Source organism: Oryctolagus cuniculus, chromosome 9 (assembly GCF_964237555.1).
Source record: "Oryctolagus cuniculus chromosome 9, mOryCun1.1, whole genome shotgun sequence".
Classification (NCBI taxonomy): domain Eukaryota; kingdom Metazoa; phylum Chordata; class Mammalia; order Lagomorpha; family Leporidae; genus Oryctolagus; species Oryctolagus cuniculus.
The window spans coordinates 71,393,772-71,406,957 of NC_091440.1; the positions used below are offsets into that span (position 1 = coordinate 71,393,772).

General features: G+C 45.2%; 2 protein-coding genes across 12 annotated transcripts in view; one reads left to right on the forward strand and one right to left on the reverse strand.

Moving 5' to 3' along the window:
- ATP7B (ATPase copper transporting beta) overlaps positions 1-1,943 on the reverse strand; it is an 80,620-nt gene extending 78,677 nt beyond the window's left edge. For both annotated transcript variants that reach the window (XM_070048898.1, XM_051832253.2), the window contains exon 1: positions 1,844-1,943. In XM_070048898.1, the coding sequence (XP_069904999.1) occupies positions 1,844-1,894 (51 nt within the window). In that variant the 5' untranslated portion in view covers positions 1,895-1,943. The remainder of the gene's footprint in view (positions 1-1,843) is intronic.
- Positions 1,944-1,945: 2 nt separating this feature from the next.
- ALG11 (ALG11 alpha-1,2-mannosyltransferase) overlaps positions 1,946-13,186 on the forward strand; it is a 62,163-nt gene continuing 50,922 nt past the window's right edge. For 4 of the 10 annotated variants that reach the window (XR_011378820.1, XM_070048910.1, XM_070048909.1 and 1 more), the window contains exons 1-3: positions 2,809-2,963; positions 6,853-7,080; positions 9,249-10,180. Coding sequence is in view for 9 of the 10 variants with exons in the window: in XM_070048910.1 (XP_069905011.1) it covers positions 2,920-2,963; positions 6,853-7,080; positions 9,249-10,180 (1,204 nt within the window). In the remaining variant the exon portion in view is untranslated. Of the gene's footprint in view, positions 2,296-2,808; positions 2,964-3,763; positions 3,832-6,852; positions 7,081-9,248; positions 10,181-13,186 lie in introns of those variants that run through there. The other 6 variants (XM_070048913.1, XM_070048914.1, XM_070048912.1 and 3 more) reach the window with 4 other exon arrangements.

Below are 13,186 nucleotides of genomic sequence, written 5' to 3' on the forward strand. Positions count from 1 at the left end.
ACCTCCCCAGGGAAGCCTTCCCTGACAGTCAACTGAAAGAATCTTCCTTCCTTAAGTCCCTACCCTGCTTTATTTCCCTTAGTGCACTTGTCAGTACCTGAAATAACACTATTTATTTGTTTACCCTTTGTTCTCTGCATCCCCTAGTAGGATATAAATATCTTGAGGGCAGGGCTTGATCTTACCTGCATCTCCAGCACCAGGAGTGCCTGACACATAGGACTCAAAAATAAATTTAAAAAATTAAAAAAAAAAAACAACCATTTGCTGAATAAATGGCCATAAGGAGGCAATAATACCTTCATCAAAGGGTTTTGTGGGGATTAGATGACAAAGTGCATATAGAGAGATATAAAATGCTTAATACAATGCCTAGCACGTGGTAAACTCAATAACGTTGGCTGATGCTATTATCAAAGGAATCCAGAAGAGGGTGAGGCCACCGCAGGCCAGAGCAGTTACAGAGGTTTCAAGGAGGGGTGGGGGCTTGAGCTTGATCGGGAAGGATAAGGACTTTTCCCTTTGGTGGGGACACTGCAGAGGGTTCCAGGAGTCTCCCCTGTACCAGCCACCTCTCCCCAACATGTGCTTTCCTCACACCCGGGCTCAAATGTGGAGTCAACACACTGTAAGATTCAACTGCTGAATCATTTCTCTGCCCATCCTTTTCATCCATGTATCTTGCATTTCTCTAGCACCAGAACCTAGACAAATTTCACCATGCAACAGCACTCGGTAACATCACTGAATCCATTTCAGAAATCCTTAGAAAAGGAAGAAACTACTCTTCACACCAGCAACCCAGTCCTAGGTGTCTATCTGAAATACTCTAGTCAACATTAAAACTGATGTACGAGAATGTCCCCTTGCAAGAGGCAAGGAAAAAAACAGAAGAGCAACCAGAATGTCCACCCACCAGCAAATAAGCTATGGTGCAACCATGCTGTGTAGAGATTAAACTGAGTAAAACAGCACTTAGTGAAACAATCTCTAAAATGCATTGTTGGGGTGGGGGTGGGGTTAAGAATACACACCATGTGATTTCATTCAGGTGAAACAAAAATTTTAAAGGCACACACAAAAAACCATGTGCATGCATGGGTGTATTTCCAAAAGCTCACAAAAACCTAATTAAAAGATAACTCCCTTTTAGTGCAACCAAAAAAAAAAAAAAAAAAAAAAAAACCTTTGAAATTCACCCGTAGCTTTTTTCATAAGACACATTTTCTAAGAACTTTTTGAAGGCCCTCTCATAGCCTTTGGTTTTCTGCACCAAAATCAGTTTTTAAATTACATTTTCCACAAAAGTTTTGAAGTACCCACATAGATATCTACCTATCTCTTGTTTAACTACCCTATCTGCTCTCCACCATTGTGACCCAAACACACAGGTTTCAATAAATATTTGCTGAACGAATGAAAAAACATTTGTGCCTGGAAAAAGGACTGTAACGCAGATCTGCCTTTCATGCTAAATATGTCCGTGCCGTCTCCATTTTTAAGGGACTACATGAATGTGCTACCTGTATAATATGAATGATTTTTTTTAAAGATACTTTTTAAAAAAAACCCGTGGCACATCATCGGGGGTCCCGGCACCTGCCTAGCAACTAACTTGTTTTTGAGTAGTTAAGAGATCTTACTCCAACGTCTCACTCTGTACTTCTCTGGCATCAGATTCCATAACAGCATGAAGATAAAGAGCCAAGCGCTGGTTTTCAGTTGTTCCTGAACCCCAGCCCTTTCTATGAAGGTGCTTTTGTCCCACACGCGGGGCCCTGGGGCTCAGCCTCCCCGGCAGGTAGCGGGAGTCCCCCCAAGGCGGGAGGGCGCACAAACTTACTTTCCGACTGCCTCCTTCTCTGCCTGCGACCTGTCGCTCCAGCTCAGGCATCTTGGCTCGCAGACACCGATTTCTTCTCTGATCCAGCCCAGAGCCCAAAGGTCACCTGTCAGCAAAGGAGAGAGCGGTGTTAACTGCCGGCGTGACGGGGCGCGGGCGACGCAGGCATCCGTGCGGCTCGGCTGTCCCCGAGGAGGGGTCTGGGACCCGGCCCCTCCGTTTCGAGCCAGGGACTCCGCAGCCTTCGCCCTTAGAGGCGATTCCAAGGCGCGCGCCGCCGTGCCCCCGACCTGCGGGGCGCGCGGGCCTCCGACCCGCACCCGCACCCCAGGCGGCCTGGCGGCGCCGACCCTCACGCGGCTGGGCCGGGCCGGTGCCTCAGTGTCCTCCGCTGTTCCCGGACCGCAGAGCGGGGGCCAGTCCTCCCTCCCCGTCTACGCTGCGGAGAACCGGTGCGCCGGGGACTCTCTGGGACTTCTGTGTGTGGGGAGGGGCGGGCAGGCCGGCCAGCAGCGCAGCCCCGGGCGGGAAGAGCAGGTCCCAAGGCTCGCCCACCGCCTGCGGGGAAGGTACGGCGTGGCGCGGCGGGGCTCCGGGTCCGCTCCGCGCAGCCCCCTCTCGGACTCCGCGTTGGGTGTCGCGGGTCCCAAGCGCGGCAACGGCGCGGGAGTGAACTTTGCACCTGGAAGATCGATCCGCGGCGCGCCACGGCCTCCCATTTGGTCTTCAACCGGCCGCGGGCTCTGGGCTGGGGGCGGGGGAGCCCGTGCAGGGGTTTCAGTGGGGGAGGGGACCGAGGCGGGAGCGCCGACTGTCCATCACAAGCCACGCCCTCCAAAGGCCGTCTCCCACTGCGGTCCCGCCCATAGAGGGCGGGACCCGTGTGCGCCACGCTGAAAAAGCCTGTCTACGCCTCCGTAATGCCTATTGGTTAGAAGGCCGTGGGAAGCTACCACTAGAAGCCAATTGGGACACAGGGTCAGCCCGCGGGGGCGGGGGAAACACTCACGCTTCCTGAGGAGCCAATAGACAAAGGGGACGCAGAAGGGCTTCCTGAGTTCGGGGGTCGGCTCAAGATGGCGGCTGCCAAAGGGGGTTGGTTGGCGTGCGAGTTGTTGAGGTGAGCAGCGGGTGGTGTGGGTTTGCAGGTGTTACCTGTGCGGTGGTGGAACTTGCCTGTCCAGTGCAGCCCACGTTTGCGGGGAAATGGCCTTCCCTGTCATTAGATTGTTTTCTCAGGCCAGTGAGCGGGCTTGGGGTCTTCCTCTGCTCCAAGTGGAGCAGACAAGGTCTTGTTTATGACTCAGTTTACCAAATTATTTTAGCCAATTCAGTGCTGGCTAGACTCGAGTTTCCGTTCTGGTTTCAGCCTTTTCTTTCTCTTCTAAGCAGTCCAGTTAGTCGGTCATAAATTATATATTCTTCGTATTTCTTTATGATTGAGCTTTGTCATGTACTCGTTTTCCAGTCTGTCTGGTCTCTCTGTTGCAAAGAAGACAACGGATCTTCCTTCTCGTCTCTTAAGTTTCTCTTCCATAACTCATCAGAACTGCCATTGTTAACACATGTCACGAGTGTAAAGTTTATGCGGAACCTTCTGTTGAGTGATCATTTGTTGATTTAGTTCTTGGTTGATGTAAAGAATAGGTATAAAAAATCTTTAATTTTTATCACATACATAATGTATTTTTTCATCTGGGAAAGTTAGGAAATAGATGAGTAAAGGAAAACTCATTAGGAATGCTACAGGCTGAAAAAACTACTTTTAACATTTCAGTAAAAAAATTTCCCAGGTTTTTTCCTTATTTGCTGTTGTAATACTACTGTGTTTTAAATGCCTTGCCCTACACTAGTAAAACAGAAGCCTTATTATATGCTACCCACCTAGTTCTTTTTAACACTTACATATTTTTTGTTCAGGTTGAAAATTTGTATTAACACAGTGGCTTCCTGAATAACAGTATATACATATTCTCTCCAAAGTTAAGGTATTTCTTTTTCATTTTTGATCCTCTGCTTCAAATTCTATAATGATTATTTAAAATATTAGAAAGTCTATTCTCAGAGCCTTCATGTTCTTCCTCTGTCATATGGAATATTCCTCACTCAGAGCTTTGTATGTTGTAATTGTTAATGTTTTCTGAGTGATTCACTGGTTTTTTTTTTATTCACTGTTGATTACAGTTATCAAGTCTTATGTTTAAATATTGGTATACATTGTTTAATAGTACATATTTTAACTACATGTTAGGTGTTTAATAAATTTTGTAGAGCTTATAAGTCTGTCTTTGAAACTAATGAGACTCAAAGAACTGGTTTAACTTCAGTCATTACTGTGGAGATTTTTTTCTGATTAAAAAATTACTTATTTTCATTTTATTTGAAAGGGAGAAAGATGGACAAACCTACAGAGAGAGAGATCTTCCATCCACTGCTTCACTGCCCAAATACCCACAAAAACCAAGGCTGGGCCAGGCAAAAAGCCTGGAACTCAATCTGGGTCTCCCATGTGGGTGGCAGGGTTCCAAGTGTTTGAGCTATCATCTGCTGCCAAAGTAACAGGAAGCTGGATCAGAAGATGAGGAGCCTAGACCCAAACCAGGCACTTCAACATGGGATGCAAGTGTCCCAAGTGCAACTTAAGCACTGCATCAAATGCCTGCCCTCCCTTTCTGATTTTAAGTCATTTTGAAAAGCCTGGCACCTGAATTTCCCACCTAAGTCATTTGAAGGAATTGTCATGAAAATGTTTATATCCTATGAATCTATAAAACAACTTTGGATGCTTGTCCCAACTGTCCTGGGACCTGTGCTGTGGCACAGTAGGTTAAGCCTCTACCTGTGTCACTGGCTTCCCCATGTAGGTGCTAATTGAGTCCTGGCTGTTCCACTTCCAATCCAGCTCCCTGTTAATGGCCTGGGAAAGCAATGGAAGATGGCTCAAGTGCTTTGTCAATCCAAAGATGGCTTTCGATTGGCCCAGCTCCAACTGGTGCTGCCATCTGGGAAGTGAACCAGAGGATGGAAGACCTCTCTCTCTGTAACTCTGTCAGTCAAATAAATAAATAAATCTTAAAAAAAAATTAAAAACCATGTGAACTCATATATTCTTAATGCTAAATGAATGACAGGTCTTATTACTTATGTGAAATTATTCATCCTTTAAGGCAGTGATTCTTAAAGTACGGTCCTTGGACCCTTGTGGGTTTAAGACTCAGAGAGTCTCCAAGTCAAACTGTTTTTATAATAATGTTAAAATAACATTTTCTTTTTTCGCTGTGTAGTTAAAATCACTTTAGCACAAATTACTTTTAGCACTTAAAAATAATCTCGTTGTGGGGCTGGCTCTGTGGCGCAATGGGTTAATGCCCTGGCCTACAGCGCCAGCATCCCATTTAGGCTCCGGTTTGAGACCCAGCTGCTCCACTTCCAAACCAGCTCTCTGCTATGGCCTGGGAAAGCAGAAGATGACCCAAGTCCTTGGGCCCCTGCACCCAGGTGGGAGATCCGGAAGAAGCTCCTGGCTCCTGGCTTCAGATCAGTGCAGCTTCGGCTATTGCAGCCAATTGGGGAGTGAACCAGTGGATGGAAGACCTCTCTCTCTCTCTCTCTCTCTCTCTCTCTGCCTCTCCTCTCTCTGTGTAACTCTGACTTTCAAATAAATAAATAATTTTTAAAAAAATACTCTTGGTGAAATAGTGTTTTGCTAACTCCGAACCCCAAAGTACTTATCTTTTTAATATTATGTATTACAGAATGGAGGTAGTAAATATGACATTTCCATACTGAGGTCTGATGACTATCTCAAAGAAAATCTCTTATATGATTGTCTAACTTGCAGACTGAATTAAAGAACTTTTGAAAAAAGATTTATTTGAAAGGCAGAGTGACAGAGAGAAAGAGAGACAATGAACGATCTTCATTTATCTGGTTCACTCCCCAAATGGCTGCAACAGCCAGGGCTGGGCAAGGCATTATGGTAGGCATTGGAGATTTTTCTGTCAGCCTGGCAGTAATAGAGAACCTTTTAATAGTCAATTTGTGAATGAGATTGCTAATGTCAGTAAATAGACCATTAGTGGATTTTTTGGCAGCTTATTCAGAGGCATATAAGAAGAAAATAGGTCACATAAACAGATCAAATACAGAGCTTTGAGAAGAGTTGGAGAAACCCAAATTCTATATCTTTTACTCCAGGAACTATTCTACTTACAGTGAAATAAGAGATTAAAATGATTTACTCTGTCACCAAACTTTTAACTAATGGAATATTGATCATTCAAAGACACATTTTTGAGGTAAAAATTGTCATTTTGAGAGTTAAATGCCATTCCTAATCATGTCTTGTTTAGTTAATTGTTAAATTTGGGTTTTAATCTCTTTACATACACACTGAATAGGAGAAAAGTAGCACAATATTGATTTTTACTGCCGATTTAAGTGTGTTAAATTGCTATCATGTTGGGGCTAACGTCATCAAGCTGCAGCCTGTGATGCTGGCTTCCGATGTCAAAGAGCCAGTTCTAGGCTTAGCTACTCTGCTTCTGCTCCAACTCTTTTCTAATGCACCTGGGAAGGCAACAGATGATGGCCCAAGAACTTGGGCCCCTACACCCCCGTGGGACACCAGGATGGAGTTCCAGGCCCCTGGCTTCAGCCTGGACCAGCCCCAGCCATTGTAGGCATTTGGGGAGTGAGCCAGTGGAAGGAAGATTCCTTTTTCTATCCCTCTCTCTATCCCTCTGCCTTGCAAATGAATAAAATGTTTTTTAAAATTCCTAGCATGTAATTAAAGAAAATTGGAATTAAAGGTGACTTAAACTTTGACATTGTTTATTAGATCTTTATAATTAAAAAAGAACTTTGATAACTATTTTGTTAGCCAACTTGCTAATTACTAAAATTCTCTTTGCTGCTAATATATAGAAGAGATTAGTAAAAGTAGATTTTAACTTGTGTTATTTTTAATGGTCATCACATTGATTTTCACTTTTTCTCTTTTATTTCAGGTTTTTTTACTCATTGTTCTTCCCTGGGCTAATTGTGTGTGGAATTTTATGTGTATGTTTGTTCATTGTCCTTTGGATGATCAGACTACTGCTTCAGAAAAAGAAAAAATCAGTGTCAAGCAAAAATGGGAAAAATCAAATGGTGATTGCATTTTTTCATCCCTACTGCAATGCTGGTGGAGGAGGAGAAAGAGTTTTATGGTGTGCCCTAAGAGCCCTGCAGAAAAAGTAGGTATGCATCGTGCTTAGCTGATTTGCTACATTATGACCATTTTTTAAAAAATCATTACCCAGAAATTCATCTGTCTTTGGTACCTTACTTGTATCCAGTTTCTTAATTGTTCTTCAGTTAAGAAAATATTTCTTTCATATGGCCATCTGCCTTATAAGATCCTATTGAAAAAATAAATGACTAAATAAATAAATGATCTTATTGAATTTTAGGTGCTGTGATAAAGAAATTAATGGGGAAATCATCTACTTTTTTTTTTTTTTTTAAGATTTATTTACTTATTTTGGGAGTTAAAGAGAGAGATCCTCCATCCACTGGTTCACTCCCTGGATGGCCCAGAGCTGGGCTGGGCTAAAGCCAGGAGCACAGGAGCTTCACACAGATCTCCCACATGAATGGCAGGGGCCCAACAGTTCGGCCATCTGCTGCTGCTTTTCCCAGGCCATTAGTAGGGAGCTGGATTGGAAATTGGAGCAGCTTGGACATGAACTGGTGCCCACATGGGAGGCCGGTGTCACAGGTGGTAACTTTACCCACTATGCCACAATGCCAACCCCCTTACATCTGCTTTTGTGGGAGAATTTTATGAGGATAACCAGTCATGTTAGGAGAATGTATACGGAAGAGATTAAATAATTAACAGATATGTACCAAGTATTGCAGAACTCTTTAAACCTGAACACTTTAGTCAGTGCAGGAACATAGGAATAATCTTTATGAAAGTATTTATACATTGATTCTAATTTTAATACCATCACCATTTGGATGGTCTTAAGGTACTGTGTTAAAAGGAATATGGTGTCACACATCATTTAATGTTTTAGGTTTCCTTACCCCTGCCCCTTACACCTTCAAAATATTTGATTCCCTTTCAGAGAGGAAAAAGCATAGTAAAGTATAGTTTCCATTATTGCTTTATCATCTGACAAAACTGATTATCCTTCCATGGTACCCTACTTTAGGGAACATGCCTTTGATTCTGTTCCAAAGCCTTCACACATAATTCCCTCCACTGTCCAAGATGGTGGGACCAACAGATCTGGTATCTGGTGAGAGCTCACTCTGCTTCATAAATGGCACCATCTTTTTCTGTCCTTGTGTAGCGAAAGAGACAAGCAAGCTCCTTTAGGCCTCCTTTATAAAGGTACTAATCAGGGGCTAGCACTGTGGCACAGCAAGTTAAGTCATCACTCGCTACAGCAACCTCCCATATCGAGCAGCAGTTCAAGTCCCAGCTGCTCTACTTCTTTTTTTTTTTTTTTTTTTTCTTTGACAGGCAGAGTGGACAGTGAGAGAGAGAGACAGAGAGAAAGGTCTTCCTTTGCTGTTGGTTCACCCTCCAATGGCCGCCGCGGCTGGCGCGCTGCGGCCAGCGCACCGCGCTGATCCGATGGCAGGAGCCAGGAGCCAGGTGCTTTTCCTGGTCTCCCATGGGGTGCAGGGCCCAAGCACCTGGGCCATCCTCCACTGCACTCCCTGGCCACAGCAGAGAGCTGGCCAGGAAGAGGGGCAACCGGGACAGAATCCGGCGCCCCGACCGGGACTAGAACCCGGTGTGCCGGCGCCGCTAGGCGGAGGATTAGCCTAGTGAGCCGCGGCGCCGGCCTCCAGCTGCTCTACTTCTAATCCAGCTCTCTACTAATGACCTAGGAAGGCAGCAGATAGATGGTGGCCCAAGTACTTGGGCACTTGCCACCCATGTTCAGAACTAGATAGAGTTCCTGGCTCCTGGCTTCAACCTGGCCCAATCGTAGCTGTTGCAGCCATTTAGGGAGTGAATCAGCAGGTAGAAGATCTCTCTGTCTCTCTGTCTCTCAATCACTCTGCCTTTCAAATAAATAAAGGCATTAATCCTCATTAAGAGGCCCCTCCCCTTCCCACCATCCAGGGGATTAGGCTTCCACATAGCAATTTTGAGGTGACACAAACGTTCAGACCATAATGCAGAGTCATGAAGGACTAATAATTTTAGTTGTTGTCATTGGGCAGTGGAAGACTCACAAAAGGATGAGGTCCATAGTTCAATTGCAATGAATGAAAAATAGTGGAAAACATTTTTAATATAAAAACGTTTCTTTATGATCATGAGAAAATAATTATCTACAACTTTTTGTTTGGTGTTAATGTGAATTAATGACATCTTAACTATTATATTCTGTTTTAGATATCCTGAAGCAGTTTATGTTGTTTATACTGGCGATATTAATGTCAGCGGTCAACAGATACTAGAAGGTGCCTTCAGAAGATTTAACATCAGATTGGTTCACCCAGTGCAGTTTGTTTTCTTAAAGAAACGCTACCTTGTGGAAGATTCACGCTATCCTCACTTCACACTGTTGGGCCAAAGTCTTGGATCCATTTTTCTTGGCTGGGAAGCGCTCATGCAGTGTGTCCCTGATGTTTACATTGATTCAATGGGATACGCTTTCACGCTTCCTCTGTTTAAGTATGTAGGAGGTTGCCGAGTTGGAAGCTACGTTCATTATCCCACCATCAGCACTGACATGCTCTCTGTAGTGAAGAATCAAAATGTTGGATTTAATAATGCAGCTTTTATTACCAAAAATGCTTTCCTCAGCAAAGCAAAGCTCATCTACTACCATCTATTTGCTTTTATTTATGGACTTGTTGGTTCTTGCAGTGACACAGTCATGGTCAATTCTTCCTGGACACTAAACCATATTCTGTCACTGTGGAAGGTTGGGAATTGCACTAACGTTGTCTACCCACCTTGTGACGTGCAGACATTCCTGGACATTCCCTTACATGAGGAAGAGATGACCCAAGAGCATCTGCTGGTTTCCGTCGGGCAGTTCAGGCCCGAAAAGAATCATCCTTTGCAGATCAGAGCCTTTGCTAAATTGCTGAGTAAGAAGGTGGTGGAGTCACCTCCTTCACTGAAACTTGTCCTCATTGGAGGTTGTCGGAACAAGGATGATGAACTTAGGGTAAATCAGCTGAGAAGGCTGTCTGAGGAGTTAGGCATTCAAGAAGATGTGGAATTTAAAATAAACATCCCATTTGATGAACTGAAGAAGTACTTGTCCAAAGCAACAATCGGTCTGCATACCATGTGGAATGAGCATTTTGGGATTGGTGAGTCTGTTCTGTTGTTTGGTGGCACGAGATGTACATTTTAGCTTTTGCTGACGAAATTATAATTCTCTGGAAGTCCGCATCAGGCCCTAATTCTCTCTTTAATTCCCAAAGGATGCTGTCCTCATTCGAGGCCCTATAAGATGATAGTTAATAGTAACAGCTAATATTTATCAACCACTCACTGTGTACAAATCACTGTCTTGGGTTTTTACAAGTAATATATAGTTTAATCTTCCCTAAAATGCTACTTGGTAAGTAGTACACTTATTCTTATTTTATACATAAGGAAACTGAGGCACCCAGAGGTTTAGAAATTGCTCAAGGTCAAACAGTTAAGTAAGTAATCTGGGTAGTACCCAGATTCTAACCCAGATAGCTCTTGCTTTTTTTAATTTTTTTAAGATTTATTTATTTGTTTATTTAAATGGAAGAATGACAAGAGAGTGGGAGAGATAGGAAGAGGAAGAGAGATTTTCCATCTCCTGACTCATTCCCCAAATGCCTGCAACATCGACGGCTGGGCCAGACCAGAGCCAGAAGCCAGGAATTCCATCCAGGTCTCTCATGTGGATGGCGGGAACCCAAGTACTTGAGCCCTTATCTGCTGCCCCCCCTAGAACATTAGCAGGATAATGAAGCAGAAACAGGGCTGGACTGGATCCCAGGCACTTCTATATAGAATTCAGATATCCCAAGCAGCAGCTTAACCCACTCTACCACAATGCCTACCAAGTCCCTGCTGTTAGCTACCATGTTGTCACTCCACACCTAACCCCATCTTTGTACTGCTACAGATTCCTTGCCCAAATATAATCCTATGAATGGCCAAATCAGAATCTGTGGGTGATGCCCAGGTACAGGTATTTCATCAAAAGCCGAGAACCACCATCTCCGGATGGGCTTCTCATCATAATTCTTTTGGTCCTTATTTGAGTCTATACTTATTATTACAATGGCCTTCCCTTTTCTCTGCCAAATCCCATGATCAATTTTCTTTCTTTTTTTTTTTTTTTCTTTTGACAGGCAGAGTGGACAGTGTAAGAGACAGGGAGAAAGGTCTTCCTTTTCCGTTGGTTCACCCCCCAATGGCCGCTGCAGCTGGCGCACCGCGCTGATCCAAAGCCAGGAGCCAGGTGCTTCTCCTGGTCTTCCATGCGGGTGCAGGGCTCAAGGACCTGGGCCATCGTCCGCTGCCCTCCCGGGCCACAGTAGAGAGCTGGCCTGGAAGAGGGGCAACAGGGACAGAATCCGGCGTCCCGACTGGGACTAGAACCCGGTGTGCCAGCGCCGCAGGCAGAGGATTAGCCTGTTGAGCCGTGGCGCCGGATCCCATTATCAGTTTTCAATTTAAATTTCCATACCTTTGTCCTTTCTTATTTATTCTAACACAAATTGCTGTCTTTATTCAGACATCCTATTTAGCATATATTTTAGTATAAAATTGAGCACTGCTTTGTATTTAATTTGGCTTGGCATTTCTTTTTTTTATATATAAGATTTATTTATTTATTTGAAAGAGTTGGAGAGAGAGGAAGAGACAGAGACCTCCCATCCACTGGTTCACACCCCAGGTAGCCATCACTGAGCCAGGCTGAAATCGGAAGCCAGGAGCTTCATCTGGGTCTCCCCATAGGTGTTAGGGGCCCAAGCAGTTGGGTCATCTGCTGCTGCTTTCTCAGGCGCATTGGCAGGGAGCTGGATGGGAAGTGGAGCAGCCAAGGACTCGAGTCAGCACCCATGTGGGATGCTGGCATCTCAGACCATGACTTTTCTCACTATGCCATAGCGCCTGCCCTCAGCATTTATTTCTCAAGTGCCTACTTTGGCCACACAGTGCTAGTTGTTTGGGGGAAATAGGAGACCACAATACGAAGTTTCCTGTATTAGGACTGCAATTTCCCTTATACTCTTTTTGAATCCCTAGTTAGTAGCACAGTATTATGCCAGATTCAGAAGAACTTGTCAAAACAACCCTCCTGCCTGTGGTCTGACCTCCTGTGCTTCCTTCCACAGATACGCACTTAGTCATTCTCCCTGTGCTGGATACTTCGGCAGGCAGGTGCAGGGAACAAGACTGAGGGAGCCGCTCTGGCCTTCAGAGGCTTCTGGCTTGGGGGTGGTACCAACAAGCCACACAGGCACATGCTGCACAGGGTGCCAGGTGCTGTGCCAGGGAAGTCCCAGGTAACGAGGAAGCACCTCAGAGAAAGCCTGGATACAGAACTCAAAGGGGCACGGACAGTTGCCCAAGAAGTGATGTGACACTCAAGCTAGAGCCTGAACAATAATTAGAATAATTAAAATTAGGCAAGAGAGAGGACATCCAGCAGAAAGAACAGCACTAGGATAGGAGTGACAGACAACAGGAGAGTCAGCAGGCACATTCTAGGGACTGAGAGTTCAACGTGGCCTGACCCTACAGAAGGAACCACGGGACAACAGAGAGGTTATCTGGCCAACCCAAGGGGAAGGGACAGAAGTGTTTCAAGTATTGCATTTCTTTTTTTTTTTTTTTTTTTTTAATTTATTTTTTGACAGGCAGAGTGGACAGAGAGAGAGATAGAGAGAAAGGTCTTCCTTTACCCTTGGTTCACCCTCCAATGGCCACCACGGCCGGCGCACCGCGCTGATCCAAAGGCAGGAGCCAGGTGCTTCTCCCGGTCTCCCATGGGGTGCAGGGCCCAAGCACTTGGGCCATCCTCCACTGCACTCCTGAACCACAGCAGAGAGCTGGCCTGGAAGAGGGGCAACTGGGACAGAATCCGGCGCCACAACCAGGACTAGAACTCGGTGTGCCGGCGCCACAGGCGGAGGATTAGCCTATTGAGCCGCGGCGCCGGTCTCAAGTATTGCATTTCAAAGCTTTCTGTTTCCAGAGCCCACTGTGGCTGCCGTGTGGGGAGTCTTGGTGAGGAGCAGAGAGCAAGACTGGAAAGGCAGGAGGCTGAGCTGGGCTGCTGCAGCAACCCCAGCAGGAGGTGCGAGCAAGCTGAATGATTCACC